Source organism: Notolepis coatsorum (genome assembly GCF_963971535.1).
Source record: "Notolepis coatsorum genome assembly, chromosome: 17".
In the NCBI taxonomy this organism is placed as follows: domain Eukaryota; kingdom Metazoa; phylum Chordata; class Actinopteri; order Aulopiformes; family Paralepididae; genus Notolepis; species Notolepis coatsorum.
The window spans coordinates 36,683,182-36,704,559 of record NC_140181.1 but is presented as its reverse complement, the minus strand read 5'-3'; the positions used below and the strand labels follow the sequence as shown (position 1 = coordinate 36,704,559).

The following is a 21,378-nucleotide window of genomic DNA, read 5'->3' as shown; positions in this document are numbered from 1 at the left end:
GAAGTGGATCTAGGTAGCCAGCAGGCTGAATGCTCCGCGACGCTGAACTGCCTGGGCCGGTCTGTCTGTCGAAGACTGAGGGAACCACGTCCGGCTTCAGCTGCAGATCCTCCTTCCCTGTCCAACAGGCTGGTCGCGCCGCCTGAGTGCAGCCAGCCTGAAGGCCTCTGCATGCTACAGAAACTTCAAAGCAACTGCAACACAACATCGACAAAGCAACAGTGTTTTAGACACTCTGCCTTTATGCTTCTGCAACATCGACGCGCAAATTTAGTTTAACTAAAGTTAGTTTAGGTTCGTGTTAACGTTAGATAATGTACAAAATAAACGTATTTCCGGTGATTTTAGACGTCGCTCTTTTATTTTGAAAACCCCCGACCGGAAGTGTTATAGTGTCTGTTGCTAGCAGCTTAACTTTCTGTGCTTTTCGAGCTAACGTTACCGTAACATCATTAGTTTCCAATGGAGAGGACCTCGGCTCACATGCAGCTCAAACTACCTATTGGAATAAATTAATTGATTGATGTTTAACTTGTCCCTGTGTGTGTCCAGTCATTTCGACTAGCAAACGTTGTATTTAACGTTACCTCAGGACGGATACCATTGTATTTACTTGGTTAGCTATGTAGCTAATGTGGATAGCATTTTGAATAGACCCAATGCTAGCTGGCTGGCTACAGCTTTATTTACTAAATTATGGAGGCTTTTTAATCGTCAAGGTAAGAGAGGATTTGTCATGATCAACTGAAGGCGTATGCTATGGAACAATATGTGCTTGGGTTTTCAGAAAAAGGCGAGCTATGTGACGCTAATTATTTAGCGTCAACGCTGGCTACAACAATGGAGGATGTTATTCTCTGCGGGACTAATATTATTCTATGACAGCCCCGCCCCCATTCGCTAACCAACCAATCACTGCTACGCAATATCAACGCAATGGTTGTTTAGGTTAGATTTGGGGGACATGTACGCAACGTCCAAGCAACACAGTCTACAAGACCCTCTAAAACAACCGCGCTGAAATCGCGCCGATGTTGTGTTGCAGTTGCTCTGAAGTTTCTGTAGCATGCAGAGGCCTTGAGCCAACGTGCCAACAACACTGTTTTTTTCACTGGTAGTTTGTGGAAATTAACCAACTTTCCTCTCTCTCACATGGTAAAATTAGTTTGAACAGCCAGGAGCAATACAAACAGAACCACCGCGGTCCCGTTGTTTTGTAGGCAACATTTTATTTACTGACTGACCCATTCACTATAGGCAGCTAACCAGCAGTGTATACACCAAACAAGCCCCATGACGTCAGCCATGACGTCAGCAACAAAATGGCGGCGCCCATGTTGAAAACAGGGATATTATATTTGATTTTTCAGACAAATAAGATAGATTTCACATTTGATTATAGAACCCTGTCTTACACAAGGTACACAACAAACAAACTAGGATCACATTGTTCACTGCTTCATCTCCACTTTAAGCTTAGGCACTCTTCGAAGTTGGTTAAGGTTAGAGTTTGTCTTAGAGCGTGACGGCAAGTTCTTTCGCCGGTTAAGCTTAGGCACTCTTTCGAAGTTGGTTAAGGTTAGAGTTTGTCTTAGAGCATGGCGATAGAACGCCAGGTAGTTTGCAGGCTGTTGGACGCGGAAATGGGCAAACACGCTATTGGGCGCACATGTCACATGACCTGGCCAATCAGAGCGCCGGAAACGTGGATGCATTGTAAAAAGGCTACACGCTTCCTGTTGTAATAGGAAGCCAGGATTTGTGGCAGAGAGAGAGAGAGAGAGAGAGAGGGGGGGGGGGGGGGGGGGGGGCAGAGCTTAAGAACAGGATCTTAAGTGAAATAAAATGTGACTGTGTGTGGGTGTATATGTGTTTGTGCATAGATAGAGAGTTAGGTCAATATTGACTTTCTCTCTTCTAAGACCAGATCCTGCTTCTATGACACCTGTCATGTGTGTGTGTGTGTGTGTGTGTGTGTGTGTGTGTGTGTGTGTGTGCGTGCGTGCGTGTGTGTGTAAATCATGAAGTATTGTAATAGTTACTTCTGAATCACCATACAGGCTTAGACATACACACACACACACACACACACACACATAATATAATACTGTATATAACATATACATACATATGTATTTTTTTTTCTTACTGTACACCCACTGAACACCCACATGATGTTTAAATGTAAATCTCTCATCAATCCAGTTTGTCAGTCTGTCCGTTCTCTCTCTCTCTCTCTCTCTCTCTCTCTCTCTCTCTCTCTCTCTCTCTCTCTCTCTCTCTCTCTCTCTCTCTCTGTCTCCGTGCAAGTCTTTTTCTATCTATCTTGTGTTCTAAGTTGTGAATTATATTGTTGTTTATTGACTGGTTGTTTGCAACTGTTGGACTGGTAGGTTTTTGTGGAGTTGTTTTTCGCTCAGTGAGCAGGTGCTGTTCAGCGTCACGGCTTTCAGTTGACCGACGAGGAAGCGTGGCTTAAAGATCTCACCAGGTTTTCCTTGTTTGGTTGAGGGCTGTAGTCTAGCGGTAGCAGAGGTGGTGGGAGCACCAAGCATGAAGCCTGCTGCCAGGATGAATGGAGGGGTGATGCTTTTTGTAGATGAAGTCGAGAAAGCAAACACTGTCATTACAGATGGTGTGGTTGTTAAGGACACATTTGTGTCAGTGACGCTTCTCGCTAGGCAAGCGAAAAAGGTGATGTTGGCCAACGTCCCTCCGTTCATTAGTGATGAGCTCATCACAAGGGAATTGGCCAGATATGGGAGAATTATACGTATTGTGTCCCCAATCATTTTGTATAAACTCCCCTCTAAGAAAAGTGCAGTGGAGAATTCTTCATGGAGCTGTGGCTGTTAATGCGTTCATATCTGTAATGAATCCTACTGTTTCAAATGAATGTCCTTTCTGTGGAAGCGTGGAAAATATTTTCCATTAAGTGTGGAAGCATTGAGGTTTTATTTGATACCTTAGAAACATTGTTTTTGTCTTTTAATGAGGAATGGTCTATGGCTGCAACTGTTACATTTCCTGTTGGGTGAAGCAAAAATGGCATTGTATCTTACAAGAAGAAACACATTTAAAAAAAACAAGTACTTCAGGATGTGTTTGTAGCACTAGTAAGAATGGATAGATTTGAGGTTTTATAAAGTAGTAGGACAATGTAGATATAGTGGTGTTATAATAATGTGATTTGCTCTGTGGTAGATGATGAATACATGTTATTCAGTGTTGTTTTCATGAAACTGCCTGGGGCGATTTTTATGGTTATATTGTTGGAGTTGCACTTTACACTTACACGTTTTTTTACATGTTTTTTTTAGTATGATGAGGTGATGTGATATATAATGTATAATTATTTGATTGTATTGATCCAATCCTTGTAGTGACATTGTGTAAATAAAGTTTTTTCTAATAATCAAAACAAATAAACAAACAACAAACAATCTCTCTCTCTCTCTCTCTCTCTCTCTCTCTCTCTCTCTCTCTCTCTCTCTCTCTCTCTCTCTTACCTCTGAATTTCTTAGGAGTGGTCTCCAGGTCTCCTGCAGCAGGCTCCACCACACAGCGGTCGTCCACCAACCTGGAGACACAAGAAACATGTCAGTATTTCACTGGTTCAGAAAAAGAAGGGAGTGGATAACTTTTATTCCTTCATTCCGTCAGTCAGTCAGCCAGTCAGCCAGTCTGTCAATCAATCAGTCAGCCAGTCCGTCAATCAGTCCGACAGCCAGTCAGCCACATCATTGTGTTGGAATAAAAAGGGGACATCTAATCAGCAGTATGTACTTAATAATGGATTTAATGTATTCAGTTCAACTGCACATTGTGAACAACATTAGAGCGTAGATACTGTAGACATGGTACTCAGGACAAAGCTGTGTCATATACTACTAAGAGCATCAGAGCATAGACACTGTAGACTTGGTACTCAGGACAAAGCTGTGTCATATACTACTAAGAGCATCAGAGCATAGACACTGTAGACTTGGTACTCAGGACAAAGCTGTGTCATTTACTACTAACAGCATCAGAGCATAGACACTGTAGACTTGGTACTCAGGACAAAGCTGTGTCATTTACTACTAACAGCATCAGAGCATAGACACTGTAGACTTGGTACTCAGGACAAAGCTGTCATTTACTACTAACAGCATCAGAGCATAGACACTGTAGACTTGGTACTCTAGATGTTCCGGTGATCTGGGGAAGTGCTGGAAGAGAAAAACTGGGAAAACTACAAATGACACAGAACAAAGCAGCACGCCTTGCTCTGAATTGTAGGAAAAGGTCAAACATAGTAAGTATGCATGAAAAACTGTCATGGTTAATGGTAGAACAAAGACTAAATGTAAATATCATAATGTTTTTTAGAAATATATATAAGAACAAAAAACCTGCTTGTCTATATGACGAGAGATGCAATTCACAATCAACAGACACAGTTACTCCACCAGGCATGTGTCAATGGAAAGATGTACTGTAAAGATGCCAAGAACAAATGCAATGAAAAGGACTGTGATGTATAGAGCCATGACTGCATGGAATTCCTTACCACCTGCATTAACGTTAGGTTATAACTATAACCAAGTTCTGTTAATTAGGGGTGACGCTTGGCATCACTCTGCACTATCTCGCGTACGTGCACGCGCACTGAATAAATTCCACAAATGTACCTTTAATACCAGTATTAGTCTGACCACACCCCTCATCAGCTTACCTTCATAAGCAGGTGTGTGGTCACCTGCTCTCCTCCTTCCCAAGCTTTCACCACAAGGTGAGGTCAAGGGCTGCAGCGGCCGTCGGATGCCAAGCGTCACCCCTAATTAACAGAACTTGGTTATAGTTATAACCTAACGTTCTGTCTCATTAGGGGCTCTGCTTGGCATCACTCTGCACAAAGGGAGGCCAAGCGGAGCCACTGGCCGACAAATACACCCCGCTGAAGGCCCCCCACAACCAACAGAACAGGGAGGGCCGAGCCCCCTTGACCCCCCCTAATGGAGGGCACCCTCCCTATTAGAGGTTTACCGAGAGGGCGACGGACCCGACAGCGCGAAGAGGCACTCAAGCAACTCAACGCACAGGGTGAGTAGACTGTGGCTTGACCCCACGACTACACCCACGCACAACCCGCATGCCACCTGGGAACGAACGTAGGGAACAACCTTGTTACTGCCCCCAGAATCACGGGATCAAGGGCAAACCCAACCCCGTGGCAAGGCCGTAGCAGCGGAGCGCGAAGGAAGACCCAGACCCACCAAAAGGACTGGACTCCCTGGAATGGGGGCCCGGAGAAGTCCATGATGCCAGCATCAAGACCCCACCAGGTGGGCACCTAGTGACCCCGCCCCCCACATCGCCAGCGTATTCGGACAAAGGCCCCTCAGCCGAGCGGGCCCTGTCCTCCCCAACAGTACACCGCCTGGCACACTGGCCCTGCAACAGGCAGACAGCATGGTCGTAACACACAAGAGTTAACCAACGGAAGCAGGCAGTGCACCGGGAAAAAAGACCAGGCAACAGGCTGTCAACCCAAGCCTGGAGACTGCGGACGAGACAGGCGCCAGAAAGGACAGCTGAACACAGCCGCCCCGGCGGAAGGGGCGTATGCTGGCGTTGTCGCATAACCAAGCCTCCACAGAGAAGGCTGATACGATCGGCAGACGTCATGAACGTGCAGGGGCACCCTCAACCGGAGAAACCGGGAGTTGACACTGCAGCAACACACCAGAGAACCAACCACCCAGGTATTACCCTATGCAATGGTTGGTCCCATAACCCCTCAGGAAAGAAACCCCAAAACACACCTGCGGCACTGCCGCAGCCCGCGTTCCGGTTTCCAACAGGGCTATCCCGGGCCTACGGGTCAACGAGACATTACCCCGGACCGGGCCCGGTGATACGGGGAGCACAGGGTCCCCCGAGGAGGCAAAAACCACCCCAACAGGCCCCTCTTCGCCAAGCGCAAGAGAAGAGCGTAAAAAATGGAAGACCAGCCCCAGCACCCCGCACTTGGTATTCCCAGGAGGTCACCCAACCAAGTACCAACCAAGACCAACCTGCACAGCGGCCGAGATCCGACGAGATCGGGCACGTACAGGTTGGCACGGCCGTAAGCCATTACGACAGTGCAGAATGCAACGTACCCAACAAGGGTTCCATAACGCTCAACCCTGTGACACCCGGACCGACCTAGCATTTTTTCCCCCTGAAAAAAGCCCAAGTCCCTCAGGGTACCAGAACAGCAGATCTGCATCCCCGGCGGACAACGGGTGTAACTGATCTGGACCAGCACGACCAGAACCAGTCCCGTGCCCTAACCACGCCGACCTGCCAACCCCAGGAGAAGGGGCAGATATGCGCGTTGATCCTAAAACATAAAAAGAAGGCGCCACCCAGACGTTTCGGTACGAACCGCGCCCGGCGGCCCACCCCCAGGGCGTGAGACCCTTCCCCATATGTCCAGACCCATTCCGTTATCATCCCCTGACATGAACGGGAACCCATCGACAACCACACAGGGTGTCGGAAGAGGAAAAACCCCCATCCCAATTGCTTCATAAAAACGCTGTTTTAACCCCAAGCAATCAAGGCGCACCAGTCAGCTAATGTCCAACAGAACATCCTGAGCTAGCACTATGTGTGCGTTTTGACATACCCACATCAACAATAGGTTGTTTAGACCACCTTATTGAATCCCCAAGACGCCCAGGGGAACGACAAGAGGGGCGAGATGCAATCAACTCCATGAATGAATGAATGAAAAACTTTACCCAACAGATTGCAGAAAGGGTACAACCCAGTACGGCAATACACACAATTGGTTAAGGAGGGGCAGACCTGAGAAAGTCGTTAGTCTTGTTTCCATCAGGGACCCTCATTTCCAATCCATATAGAAACATCCAACTCTTTATAATAATAAAGAAAAAGCATCACCCGTATGACCCAACTGCACAGCTGGGAGTAAAAAACCCTGTTTTCACATGATTTTAATCCAGTCACTCTTTTTAATCAGAGTGTAAGACCAGACCCTCCCAGAAACACCTTCCCACATGAGTTCATAGTCATGAAAAAGATATGCCAACTGTGAGTCACGTGACCAACCGACTCAAGTTTACACATAAATCGGGCGCAGCAGAACTGTGAGCCCTACGCCCTAACTCGACACCTTTAAGACACCTCAACTCATGGAAGGCGTCGCCATAGCAACACCGCTACAACGGGCGGGGAAACCTGCCGGCTCCTGTCATGTAATAGGAGTCGGTAGAATAACCCCCCCCCCCCCCCCGCCAAGACGTCCCACCGGCTTGGCCCTGACTGGCTCAGCAGAAGAGATCAAAAATCCCCTAAACCAATCAAGTGGGAAAAGGAGGGGTTTATTCGACACCCCCTCCCGAAAAAACACCCTTCACCCCTACACACAGAAAAACAACCGTAGCCATCTTGAAAACCTCCGGTAGAAAGCAATGCATAGCATAAGCTAATACAATGCCCGCTACCCACAAAAATGTGAAACAGGATTTTACAACAAAACACAAGTCGCCTGTGTGTGAATCCTACACCCGTTGACTATGTCGTACATAGGAGAAAAACGCTGATCGAGAGTAAACGGCTAGGCCGTGAAATGTGTGTGTACGAGTATTACTGCAACTAAACAACACAGCATTGTGAGACACATATACTTAGTTCAAGCAATGGAATAACACCAGTTTCTACCTGCATGTGGAGCATCAAGCTAATAGAACCTATTACTGAGTGTACGTTGCAGACCTTGCTTAACCTCGTAACACAACACGACTCATCACACAACGTAAAAGGGCAGATTCATATATACACAACCCCACCATATGAATTGTTTGAAGAAACACACAGTTTGTTCGGCCAAAACACAGTCCCCCTCATATCGGGGAACTTTTTTATTAAACTATATAAAGTGTTCTAAGGCACAAAATCATAGAGGGGCCGGGGAGGGTGTAGAGGAGAGGGGACACAGAGGGGAAAAGTCACTCAACGGCGTCTGCCACCTCGCGCCGCTCGAGTCTTGCCACCCCGAGGAGCCCCGGAGGGCCGGCGGTGGCAGAAGCGCCGTTTCGTCCCCTGGCCCTCTTGGCAGGGCCAGCAGCGGCGGCGGAGGCAGTGGTAGCGGCGACGGAGACAGCTCGACGTCGCGGAAGCCTTCTGACTCCACCGGCAAGGACGGGAGGCGGAAAATGGGGTTGGAGAATGGACCTCTCCTCTGCCATCTCTCTGCATGTTGAGGTCATCAACCGCAGGGCCTTCCCGAATAGGCCAGCGTCGGAGAGAGCGGCCGTCAGAAGAGGAGCTCTCTTCTTCTCTGGCACACGGGCATGCTCCAGCCAAAGGTGACGCTGGCCCAGGGTGGCCAGGGCGCGCACTTTCCCCATGGCTATGGCCAGCACCTGGGAAAGGTGCAGGACAGCTCCCGCAGCCTGGGTGATCTGATCGCATTTCACCTCGTTCAGATCCGTGCCGCCCGTCATTATCCCCGATACAAATCTAGCCAGGTGGGCGATGTTAGACGCCGCAGCTAGCGATTGTGTACCAGCGATGAATGACTGGTCACCCCAATAAGCCAATCGCCTAGCCGATTTCCCCTGGAGGACCGGCTTGCATAGGGGTTCCCACACCATATCCGGACAGAGGAGCGCGGCCATCGGACTGTCAAGCCGAGGCACGCCCTCCCCCATACCTTTGACTAACCCCGACACCCGCGTAACTGGTACGTAGGCTGTTGGACACCGCCTGACCCCGACGAACATAGGCCCCCATCGATGGGAAAAATGGGTAGACAACGTCCACCCCTCTCACTGGGGGACGCTGCCAGGGATGGCCTATGAGGTCATCAGGGACAGGTGCAGGCAATGGCAGCGGCAGCGGCACGCCGTTTGCGGCGGCGGCTACCGCCATGAGCTCGGGAAACAAGGCCCGCAGTTCCCCCTGCGAACCTTCCTCCACCGACCCCGCATCCCTCACATGCAGCAGGCTGCGACTGGTCAAGGAGCCACAGTCTGATGTGGCCGACAGTAGGGCATCCTGCTGATGAGGCCATCATACAAAAACCCGTCCGCCTCGTCCATGAAGTCCTCAGTCTCCATTGGAAATCCAGAGCCGGACGCATCTTCGCTGGTCTCCAGCAGTTCCCCAAACCCAGGCCGTTCGCGCCTGCACGCTACCATCTTGCGACGTGAACGGGCAGACGCGAAAAGTTTGCGTCGCAAATCCTCTGGCTCCAAGACAACCCCCCGTTCACCAACGGGCGATTCCCCGGAACCAGAGGAACCAGAGTCGAGATCAGGCCATCGCCGGAGCGACGGCACCGACTCCTCGGCTCTTCGGTGAGGCAAACTATCCACGAAAGTGGCAACAGCCCAGCACCAAGGCGCACGACGGAGGCGGGAATGGAGAACCGCTGGTGAAGAGTAGGTCTAGCGGGTCTACTCTCCGCGGAATACATTATGACCCAACTTTTTCTTGTACAACAGATGTGAGAGAAGAAAAAATTAAGCACAATGTAAACTCGTCACAACTCTTTTCAACTAACAACACGTCAAGTGGGGTACTACCAGGCACTTCCTTGTGGTGAAAGCGAGAAGGAGGAGAGCAGGTGACCACACACCTGCTTATGAAGGTAAGCTGATGAGGGGTGTGGTCAGACTAATACTGGTATTAAAGGTACATTTGTGGAATTTATTCAGTGCGCGTGCACGTACGCGAGATAGTGCAGAGTGATGCCAAGCAGAGCCCATAATGAGACAGAACTAGGGTTGAAGAAAAACAGACTTAAAAAACACCTTGAAAATCATATAAGAAAGAATGGTACTATCAGTTAAACATAGTGGGTGATTGAGAAGATGGGTATGTGTGATTGGTGAACTGAGATTTTTTATAGATTTGTATGTTGTATTGAGATGTATTGTTGTACTTTAAGTGAACATATATGCATTGAAACATGATTGAGTAGATGGGTATGTGTGATTGGTGAACTTAGATATTTTATTATATAATATTTGTATGTGTTATTGAGGTGTATTGTATTGTTTTATTGTATTGTATTGATTGTATTGTATTGATTTTATTGTATTGTATTGATTTGTTTGGACCCCAGTAATAGTAGCCTATGCCTGTGGCAATGGCTAATGGGGATCCGAATAAAATAAACTAAATAAACTCAGGACAAAGCCGTGTCATTTAGTACTAACAGCATTGGAGCATAGACAGTGTAGACATGGTATTCAGGACAAAGCCATGTAATTTACTACTAACAGCATTAGAGCATACACAGTAGAGCCATATGAAATCCGCGTTCACGAAATCGCGGACGGAATCAAAATGGAATCAACTGTAAAAAATAAAAATAAAATAAAAAGATTTTTTATGTTGTGGGACTTGTACAGCACTTTATTCAACTTTGTCAGTGCTGTAAAGTTGAAACCTTTTTAAATCTTAGACAAACAGAACACTGCTTTCATGAAATATTGTAAGCCGTCATTTGAGGCTTTATAAAAGCAGCACAATGAACACAAATCTGTCAGTGCAGAGTCCGACCTCATCTTAAATAACAAACAGCATTGCTTGTTGTAATTAACAAAGAGAGGCAGATTGATTTTGCAACAAAAAAAAAAAATATATATATATATATATCATTTATTTTTTTATTTTCTTTAATAATCGAATTTTATTTTCATATTCGAATCCCATGCCCATCGAACGAAGCTTCAAAGCTTTGAAGTATTTAAGACAGCCCTATTAAATGGACTGTTATATCTTATTAAATTGTGGACATTTATTCATTCCCACTTATTAGACACTATTTCTGATGGTAAAATGAGCCTACAAAGCAAAATACAGAATTCTGAAATATTTAAAACGGAATTTGGAATTTTTTTTTAAAGGAATTTGGAAAAAAATAAAACGGATTTAATATGGCTCTAATAGACAGCGAGACACTGTAGACATGGTACTCAGGACAAAGCCTTGTCAGGGGGCGACAGTGGTTCGGGAGGTAGAGCAGTCAACTGGTATTCCCGTCGATTCCCACTCCTCCCGGGCAGCGTGTCGAAGTGTCCTTGAGCAAGACACTTTACCCCTAACGTAGAGCAGGTTGGCACCTTGCATGGTTGCCTCTGCCGTCGGTGTGTGAATGTGTGAGTGAATGGGTAAAATGTGAGGAACAAATTGTAAAGCGCTGCTATATAAATGCAGCCATTTACCATTTTTACCATTTATTTACTACTAATTTATGATCTATTTAGTAGTTATATTCTAAATAGAAATGTTTCCAATAGAAACCAATTGAAAGGTTTCATTTGTGAACTCTACTAAGCTGCTTCTGGAACTAACATTGTCACTGTGTATTTTATATTTAATTAATCTTCAAATCAAGTCTCTTCCAGCATTAACACTTTGAGTGCCAACGGCGCTATATGTCGTTAGTTCATGCCGACCGTTGAGTGCCAGCGACGACAAATAGGATTTTTTGTCGTTTTTCTTTTTATTAGCGATTTGAATTCATATTTCATCAATCTAGTCTCACGTTAGTGCTGCAAACTCTCTCTGAGCTCCATTGGGAAAATACCGCCCTCTATCGTCTCTCCCTGTTGTGGGGGGGGGGGGGAATCCAGCTTCCTCATTTTACTTCTCCGGCAAGCCATCCGAGAGGATCCAAGTCATTGCAGAGCCGAAAAACAGCGTGGAATACTTTATACTATATTTCCAGTACCCAGCGCTGGATCAATAAACGCGATCGATATTTGGAATGGCGATCAGGAATTGGAATAATCTTTTTGGAGGACATCTGATCTGAGGTAAGGAATCTATTTTTACCAGTCTTAGGATAATCAGACCTTTTTTCACAGAGATATCAGCGTGTGCCATGTGTGTGTGTGTGTGTGTGTGTGTGTGTGTGTGTGTGTGACTGTGTGTGTGTTTGTGTGTGTGTGTGTGTGTGTGTGTGTGTGTGTGTCTGTGTGTGTGTGTGTGTGTGTGTGTGTGTGTGTGTGTGTGTGTGTGTGTGTGTGTGTGTGTGTGTGTGCTGATCAGGAAATGAGAGAATCGATTTTTCAGCCCGCTTATATAGCGTGCAAGTACACATATACTATCGATAATCTAGCGTGTATTTGAAAACGATTCATAAATAGGCAGAAAAATAACAATGTTTTTTGTGTATTCCAGAATATTCCAGTAAAGGGCGTTTATCACAGAATCTTTATATTTTCCTGAAACTTTCAAGAAAACAAGGGTTTTTCAAAATGGTATAAAACGGAAATGAACCGATTAAAAAACTATCCGTTTGGACAATGATGACTGCAAACAAGTCATTGATAAGCGACGGCCAGATTAGACACATAATAATAATTTAAGACATAGTTTATGCGTTCACAAATATGAGAGCGCTATCATTGAAGTGGGTGGTGGCATTCAAGGGGGGTAAGGCGCACCGCATGGCTGGTAATCAAAGTGTTAAAGGGGAATGTCACCCATTTTAAGATTTTAGGAAGATGTCCGTCAGTAATATCTGTGTAAACATGAACCCTTCTCTCCTGAAGGTAGACTTCAGAGAACACTCTTCATAGAGAGAATGTGCGATGATGTCAGCTGGGTTTAAAACCTGGGCTCCATAGACAATGGACCTCATGATTGAAAGTGTACGTAACTATTTTCGTAACTATCTTCATAAGTAAAACATTTACGGAAGTCCTTTTTCAGATGCCTGAACGTGTGAAACGGCCAAAATGTTCTCAGCTGAATGAAGAACGTCACTCATTCTTAAACTGAAAGCGCATTCTTGTACACCTTAATTTGCATAGAGAAGCGCCCTGCCAGCTCCTTATAAGGATATAAGGGAGAGGCTAAGCATTGCACTTCGAGGTGTGCTGACCCTTGAGGACCATGTGCACAGGACCGAGTCCACAGGCAATGCGAAAGCAATTTGCGACTGATTTAGAAAATTAGATTAGATTAAATTAAAATATATTGTCATTACAATACAATGAACATAGTTTTGGAATCTAACCACAAGTGCAATAGTAACATACAATGCACATGTGATTAAACTATATCAATACTACTGAGTAATAGTACTCATCAGATGCCTGTACAGAGTTGTAGTATTAATATGTACAGTGACACAGGTATAAATACCCTATAGTAGTAAGTCATACTGTAGAACATGACAACTTAGCGTGACATCTTATTTAGTAGTGTCAATAGGTACAAGCCAAGGCCACCCAGAAATAGCGGCATGGGACGAGTTAACAGGTGAGGTTAACGTGGTGTCAGGAGAGGAGATCTCAGTGGCTGAAGTGAAAAAGAAATGGGCTCATGTGAAATCAGAGTCCAAAAATAGATTCTACAGTCCGGTGCTGCGCTTGGAACGACTATACTATGCGCTTGGCTCTCAAGGCCACCTCATGCTCCATCTGGGGATTGGTGAGTTATGGCCTAGTATATCCGCAGCAATAGATATGCCATAATATGTGTGTGTATGTGTGTGTGTGAGTGTGTGTGTGTGTGTGTGTGTGTGTGTGTGTGTGTGTGTGTGTTTATGTTTCTATAGCCTTATTCTAGTCGTTGTGTATTGTGTTCTGTTTAGGATTTGTCTTTGTAGTATTCTTGTTTTGCTCCAGTGTCTTGTATTTTGTTTCCTGTCTTGTTTTTTCATAGTTGTAGTACCTTGTTTCAGTTTCCTGTAGTTCTTTGTTTGTCTGTTTCCCTCCCACGTGTCTCCATGTATAGATTAGATTAGATTCAAATGTATTATCATTATACAGCACAAGTACAGTACAACAAAAATAAGTTTGGCTGGCATCCAACCAGAGTGCAAATGTAACAGAGTAGAGTGCAATAGTAATGTATGTAAACAATGTACAGGTGATTAAACTGGATATAAGATAATATAAATGAGTACTACTGAGTGGTAGTGCTAATCAGATGTAGATCAGATCAGATGAGTTGTAGTATTAATGTACAGTGGTACAGGTATAAACTATGGTAGTAGGGCTGTACCGAATAGTTCGAAGCTTCATTCATAATGTTGACATTCAAATTCTAAATCAACATTCGAATTCTTTATAAAAAATAATTATTTTTATATTTTTTATATACAGTATATATTTTTGTATGTGTCTATTCATTATGTTTAAACCAATGGGGTTTTTCTTCACAGTTGCAGATAAAGATTAGGCTACACTAATATTAAAGTATTATACTATATAATATATATATATATATAATATAATATAGCATATGACTCATCATAACCATTTAAATAAAACATTTATCATAAATGATGTAGCCTATCTGCATCCGCTTGGCACTCTGCGCTCCATCAAGACGCCACCATCACTTTCGTACCAACCGTGCCCTTATTGGATTATTTATGTTGACGAAACTGATGAGTTATATTCATTAAAGAACGTTGATTTAATTAAAAATAATACTAATTTAATCAGATGAATCACTTTATTCAAATTGAGGATTTAATTTGAGGATATTTGTTTTTGGATTAACGTCATAAAACGACAGACATTCAAAGCTTCATTCGAATACTTCAATAGAAGCTTTGAATGTTAAAAAATTACATTCGGTACAGCCCACTAGTAAGTCATACTGGCCAGCAGCAAAACTAGTAAGAGTAGATAAAAGATAGGTACAGATATAGATATAGATATAGGCCTAGTATCTACAAATATGTAAAAAGGATTATATGCAGGTATGTATATACAGTAGGAAAAAAAAGAAATACGGTATATAGGCTACAGCCTTATTGTACATGCTATCATACAGAGTTATATGGATTATATGAAGGTGTATAAGTAGGTATATAGAAGGATTATATGCAGGTATATTCAGACATATATATGGATATATATAATACATATAAATGTAATCAGCCCAGGTGTGTCTTATTTGTCATTACCCTCTGCGTATTTCAGTCCTGTTTTTCTGTCCATTCCCTGTGGTGTCATTGTTCTGGTTGTGCGTGGTTTTTGTTACTAGAGTATGAGCGTCTAGTATATTAGCCGAGTCTGTTATTTTGTTTATTGCCTTTCAGTTTATGTTCTAGTGCTTTTTCTTTTGGTTAGTCAGCCAGGCTGTCAACCCTTTTTTCACCCTTTTTTCTCAGTTCTGTAGTTTTGTATCCTGTTGTAGAAATCGTCGGAAAGGAGAAACGCACAATTTCTATCTTGCGACAACACAAAGCTTTATGCACAAATTTATTATATTTTTAGCACAAGTGACAGTTGTCAGATCTATGCCGTGCTAGCCTCTGACAGCTCGTAGTAACCAAACATTTTATCAATGACATCCCACCAGCGCGTCTTCTCTAAGCCCAACCCCAAAACCAACCTCCTTAAAGTGACAGTGCCCCATTAATACATCAAAACAATACAATGGTGAATTATGTCCATAGCACCCACTACACTGTACTACTTTCATTAAACACCCTTGGAACCTTCATCTGCGTCCTGCACCTGGGTTCTACACCCCTACCCATGTGACAACAGTATAGACCATCAGTTGTACTGAACAGTATAGACTTAGACCTTCAGTTTTACTGAACAGTATAGACTTAGACCTTCAGTCGTACTGAACAGTATATAATTAGGCCATGTTCATGAACCGGGAACCGCTCTACCTCCTGAGCCACTGTCGCCAAGTGTGTGTGTGTGTGTGTGTGTGTGTGTGTGTGTGTGTGTGTGTGTGTGTGTGTGTGTGTGTGTGTGTGTGTGTGTGTGTGAATGCACATCCATGTGTGTGTGTGTGTGTGTGTGTGTGTGTGTGTGTGTGTGTGTGTGTGTGTGTGTGTGTGTGTGTATGTGTATGTGTGTGTGTGTGTGTGTGTGTGTGTGTGTGTGTGTGTGTGTGTGTGTGTGTGTGTCTAATCTCACTAATGATCAGTGTTTAGGAAACAGGAGGCTGACTGAATGCTTGAGCAGAAACACACACACACACACACACACACACACACACACACACACACCTGCAGAAACACACACACACATACACACACATCCATCCGTGCGTGCGTGCGTGCGTGCGTGCGTGTGTGTGTGTGTGACAAGGTTGACTCACTAGACAGCACCTAAACAGGGATGGCCAGTCAATATGACTCTCCTACTGAAGCATTTGGTTATGAACAACATGCAACACTAGTTATTTACATACACTATAGACCACACACACACACCTGCAGAAGCACACACACACACACACACACACACACACACACACACACACACACACACACACACACACACACACACACACACACACGCACACACACACACACACACACACACACACACACCTGCAGAAACACACACACACCTGCAGAAACACATACACACACATCCATCCCTCTGGCTGCTCCATAGACAATGAATGGGGCTCAGGCTTTTTGAGGCAATAACATCATGTTTGTGTGAGCTCTTACAGTACACCCAAATTATGTTTGAATTACTACAGTAGCTACGCTGCTAGCAAGTATGCCTTTCAACCATAGTGTCTTTATACTTGTATCACTGCACATCTGATAGCACTATTACTCAGTAGTACTAATTTATATATTTTATACCCAGTTTAATCACCTGTACATTGTATATTACTATTGCACTTTACTGTAATTGTGCTGTATAATGGCAATCAATTTGAGTCTAATATAATTTAATCTATATTAAATATATCTTAACATGTTATGGTCTCATAAAGTCTCCATTCATTGTCTAAGGAGCAGCCCCAGGATGTACATCCCAGTAACATCACAGGTTGGAGGGTCCTTTTCTAGCTTTAGGAGAGAGTGGTGTATGCAGCCATGTACATAACCTTGTTTATGTTACAGCCTCCCACCCCCCCTTCCCTCAAAAGGCCTTTGCTTTTTGATCAGGGTGCTTTTGTATATAAGCATTTGTTCTTAACCCTTTCACTGCCACACTACAAAAGGTTAACCGTCGGTAGTGGGATAGTAAAGGGTTAACCTTCTGTAGTGTGGTAGTGAAAGGGTTAACCTGCTGTTGTGTGGCAGTGAAAGGGTTAACATGCTGTGTATTGTCGCAGTGAAAGGGTTAACCGTTTGGTAGTGCGGCAGTGAAAGGGTTAATTGCTTGCCTGGGTAAATAAAGGTTAAATAAAAAATTTAAATTAAAAGAGTGGTGCATGTTCACAAATACTGACTGAACTGTCCTGGGGCACAGGAAGAGCGTGTGAGAATTCTTAAAATGAGTAGTATTCATTTTAAAAAGTATAATCTGTAATGTCATCAAACTGCACCTTCTAGGCAAAAGAGCCCCGCTTGGTACTGCACTTTGTTTACATTCTTTGTTTTGGTGTGATGTGTGGGTTGGAGTTTAGCCTCTTAAACATTGAACGGCCCGACAGCGGCCCAGCTCTGGTTGCGTTTTTGATGATCAACCAATACATTGTTGGAAAGTTGAATTTGCCGCCTTTCGATCGCCACCCTACCGTACCTATTGCGTGTTTCCAGTGTGGAGTTACAAGACCAAACATTCGATGAGCCAAGGATATCCCACACGAGGGCTGATTGCAATGACAAAGACAAAGAAGAAGACCAGCAAGTTTTGTTTTGACTGGCGGGTCGGAACCAATGGCACCGGGCGGCCATTTTGGATAATCGTGACGAATATTTGCCGGTACACATTACAAAAACCTAGGTCAACTTTGGACCTGTAATAGATAAGACTTCAGGCTATGGAACCGTTATGTTTTCCAGCTCCTACCTCTCAGCTGGAACTCAAAAGCAGGCATCTGGCAACCAGTAAACAGAAATGTGAGTAAACGAAACTTTTACTTCAGTGTGTTCAAACCTCTGTAACTCTATTTCATTAGCACTCAGAATGTTTCCTTTCTAAAGAGACCAGACTCATGCATGTGCTATACATATAAAGTATAATAAATCGCAAATGACTTTGGGTATGCAATTGTCAGGCGTGTTAGTGGTTAGAGGTGTGACCAGCAGTAGCATATTTTTTATAAAATATTCATCCAGAGTTTTTAGAAAGGTGCAGAATAATAGTATTGCTTTTCACCCCTCAAAAAAATATTAATTAATCTCATTAAAAAAATTGGGCAAGTCCAAAATTAATGTTGTTGTTTATATGTTGCATGTATCCCCTCCCTACTTCTCATTTCCCCATGTGGAATTAACCTGATTGGATGAATGACATGCTGGTGCTCTAGTGCGACATCTAGTGGCTGAATGTTATCTATAGCACTATTAAATTAATATCAACAACACTGTATCATGATTCACAATATAAAAGTAAAGCAATGATTCCATCATAGTGATGTCACAATAGACTAAATCGAATAAATCTATTACAAAAAAGAATAAATTAAAAATGATGGTGCTTCAAAACATTTCATTGGTGGTTGTTAAATGTTCCAAAGCATATAGACTGACTGAGATACAAAAGAGGAAGAGGAATTCCACCCAGAAGCTCTAAGATTGTTAGAAAATGCTCTAAAAAGAGCATGTTAAGGTGATTCAGCTTGATTTCAGTGTGGATTCATGGGATAAAATGTAAGTAAACTTAAATTAAAATGTTTCTTGGAAGAACAATAATTGTTTAAATGCACAGATTAAACAATAAAAAAAATCATTAGAGGAATGGATTACTTAAAGCAACATAAAGCAAAAGAGTCAGACAAGAAGATAGATACCAGTTTCCTCTATGTGCGTTCAGTAGAAAGCTATCTGGCTGCAGGCTAGCCTAGCTTAGCACAAATTAATGGAAGTGGATATGGATCATCTAGCCTAGCCTAGCTGAAAACACCTCTCCCAGAGTTTTAAGCTCAGCTAGTGGTCCGTATCTGCTTCCATTAATTTGTGCTAAGCTAGAACTGAACACAACAGAGAGGAAATTGGTATCCATCTTATTGTCTGACTCTGGAGAAGACGGTAAGAACATACATTTCCCATAATGTTGTTGTGTTCCTTTAAATTAAAATGTGTCTTGGATGAACATCAATCATTTAGATGCACAGATTCATTGATTGAGGGTTGATGAATTGAGGAATTGAGGAATTGAGGATTTGATTACTTAAATGAGGTCTGGAAGGTATACCGTCATCATGATCCATATAAAGGTAGGAGTTTCTACAGTACCGTCATCATGATCCATATAAAGGTAGGAGTTTCTACAGTACCGTCATCATGATCCATATAAAGGTATGGGTTTCTACAGTACCGTCATCATGATCCATATAAAGGTATGAGTTTCTACAGTACCGTCATCATGATCCATATAAAGGTATGAGTTTCTACAGTACCGTCATCATGATCCATATAAAGGTATGGGTTTCTACAGTACCTTTATCATGATCCATGTAAAGGTATGAGTTTCTACTGTACCGTCATCATGATCCATGTATGGTATGAGTTTCTACTGTACCTTTATCATGATCCATGTGTAAAGGTATGAGTTTCTACTGTACCGTTATCATGATCCATGTAATGGTATGAGTTCCTACTGTACCGTTATCATGATCCATCATGTAAAGGTATGAGTTTCTACCGTCAAAAAGATATAAAAGAATATTCCTTATTTCCTGGTGATGTTGGACCTAGATTTCCCACCAGCATGTCTCAACTAGCAGCACGTTTATCCAATCAAGTGGATTCCATGTGGGGAAATGGGAAGTATGGAGGGGATACATGCATGCAACATGTAAACAACAGCATTAATTTTGGACCCACCAAAGTTTTTTAAATGATAAATTCATTAAGCAATCATGTTTGGGGGGTGCAAAGCAATACTATTATGCTGCACCTTTCTAAAAACTGTATTTTGTATTGTATTTTTTTATTTGTATTTTATTTTTTAAATGATCTATGCAAACATTTTATCTATAGCACCTTTAATATTGTGTGAAAACTAGACCACACCAAACCAGAACAATTCCACTGAGAGGGTGATCACAAAGGCTACTTGCGCTAGTAATTTGTACTGGAAAACTAGCCTGTCCAATATCATTATACTGTCAAAACTCAATGCCGTAGTAGCTCCAGATCATAATACATGACACATTGTAAACTATCCTGAATCCTCCAAATCCAACTTTAACCACTTAGGCTGTCGCCACAGGGCCTAACGTCTGGTGATAAACAGAGCTTTGGCTTCTGGTCTGCTCTGTGTTAGACCTCACACACTGCCTGCCATCGCTATGACAACAGCCAATCAGCGCCTTTGTCTACCTGTCAGGTGTGGCCCAGGTGTGTGAGTGAGTATGTGTGTGTGTGGGGGGGGGGGGGGGGGGTGTTTTTGTCTTTCAAGATAGTGACTGACCCAGAGACACACCTGTGGTTGAGTACTGATTGTCCTATTCATAGAACTGCACACGCACATGCAGACGCGCACAGACGCGCGTGCGCACACACACACACACACACTTTACTTACTCATACATACCATTAGACAAAAGTCTCATGCTCTTGCAAAGTAGAGATGCTCATGCATTGCAAAGTAATGCTTTGTATGTACTGAGACGTTCTAATAAACACCTATATAACATACTATCTATCAGGTTTTCATTCATTCAGTCATTCATTCATTAATTCATTAATTCAATCAGTCTTTATTTCAACTCAAGGTCTTAAGAGTGGAAGCCGCTGCATGTCTATAAATTACATCTCCGTAGTCCTACACAGACAGGAAAACTGCTTCAACGTCTCATTCTGCTAATCATAGGGACGCTTTTATTCCTATAAAAGAAGCTCTTTTGCTGCAGTTTACTGGCAAGAACGGCCACATGATGTTTAAATGTAAATTTTTCATCAAGCCAGATACCAAGGTATTTATAATCTGAGACTCTCTCAATGCAAGTCATAAATGTTGTCTTACTAGCATTAAGCACCAGTTTGAGACTAATAAGCACATCTTCCAATGCAATTTCAGAGGTCAGTTCCACAGAATCTGCGATACAATGGACCAGCGGTTCTCAAACTACGGGTCGCGAGACTCCCGACCCCAATTGTGTGATGTATATACATGTAGTACAATGCCAAAGCAGTAGGTGGCGATGTAGTTCAAACATGAAGGCCATTTTCAACCAATCAGAAAGGTTGAACGCGTCACTACACTTCCTGCTCAAAATCAGAAAGCCACCATCTTTAAATACCTCACGTGAGCCATTTAGCAACATAGCATTTATTTTTCAACAAGAAACAAAGTGCAATAAAAGTGCAATAAACAAAAACGGATACATTCACTGTGTGTTCTGCCTCATTTGTTGATGAAACAAAACCAACATCAACACAATTTACCACCAAGAGCGGAGAGTTTAGTGTCACAAAAATATCTCTGATGTTGTTAGCTACATGCTAATGTGATTGCCGTTTTC

At 43.3% G+C, this 21,378-nt stretch overlaps 1 protein-coding gene across 1 annotated transcript in view; it reads right to left on the bottom strand.

Moving 5' to 3' along the window:
- Positions 1–21,378, bottom strand: part of itpr3 (inositol 1,4,5-trisphosphate receptor, type 3) — a gene marked incomplete at its 3' end in the record, with an annotated part of 178,829 nt that overhangs the window by 135,393 nt on the left and 22,058 nt on the right. Inside the window, exon 2 of the mRNA XM_084333416.1 lies at positions 3,510–3,580. Within this exon, the coding sequence (XP_084189542.1) occupies positions 3,510–3,580 (71 nt within the window). The remainder of the gene's footprint in view (positions 1–3,509; positions 3,581–21,378) is intronic.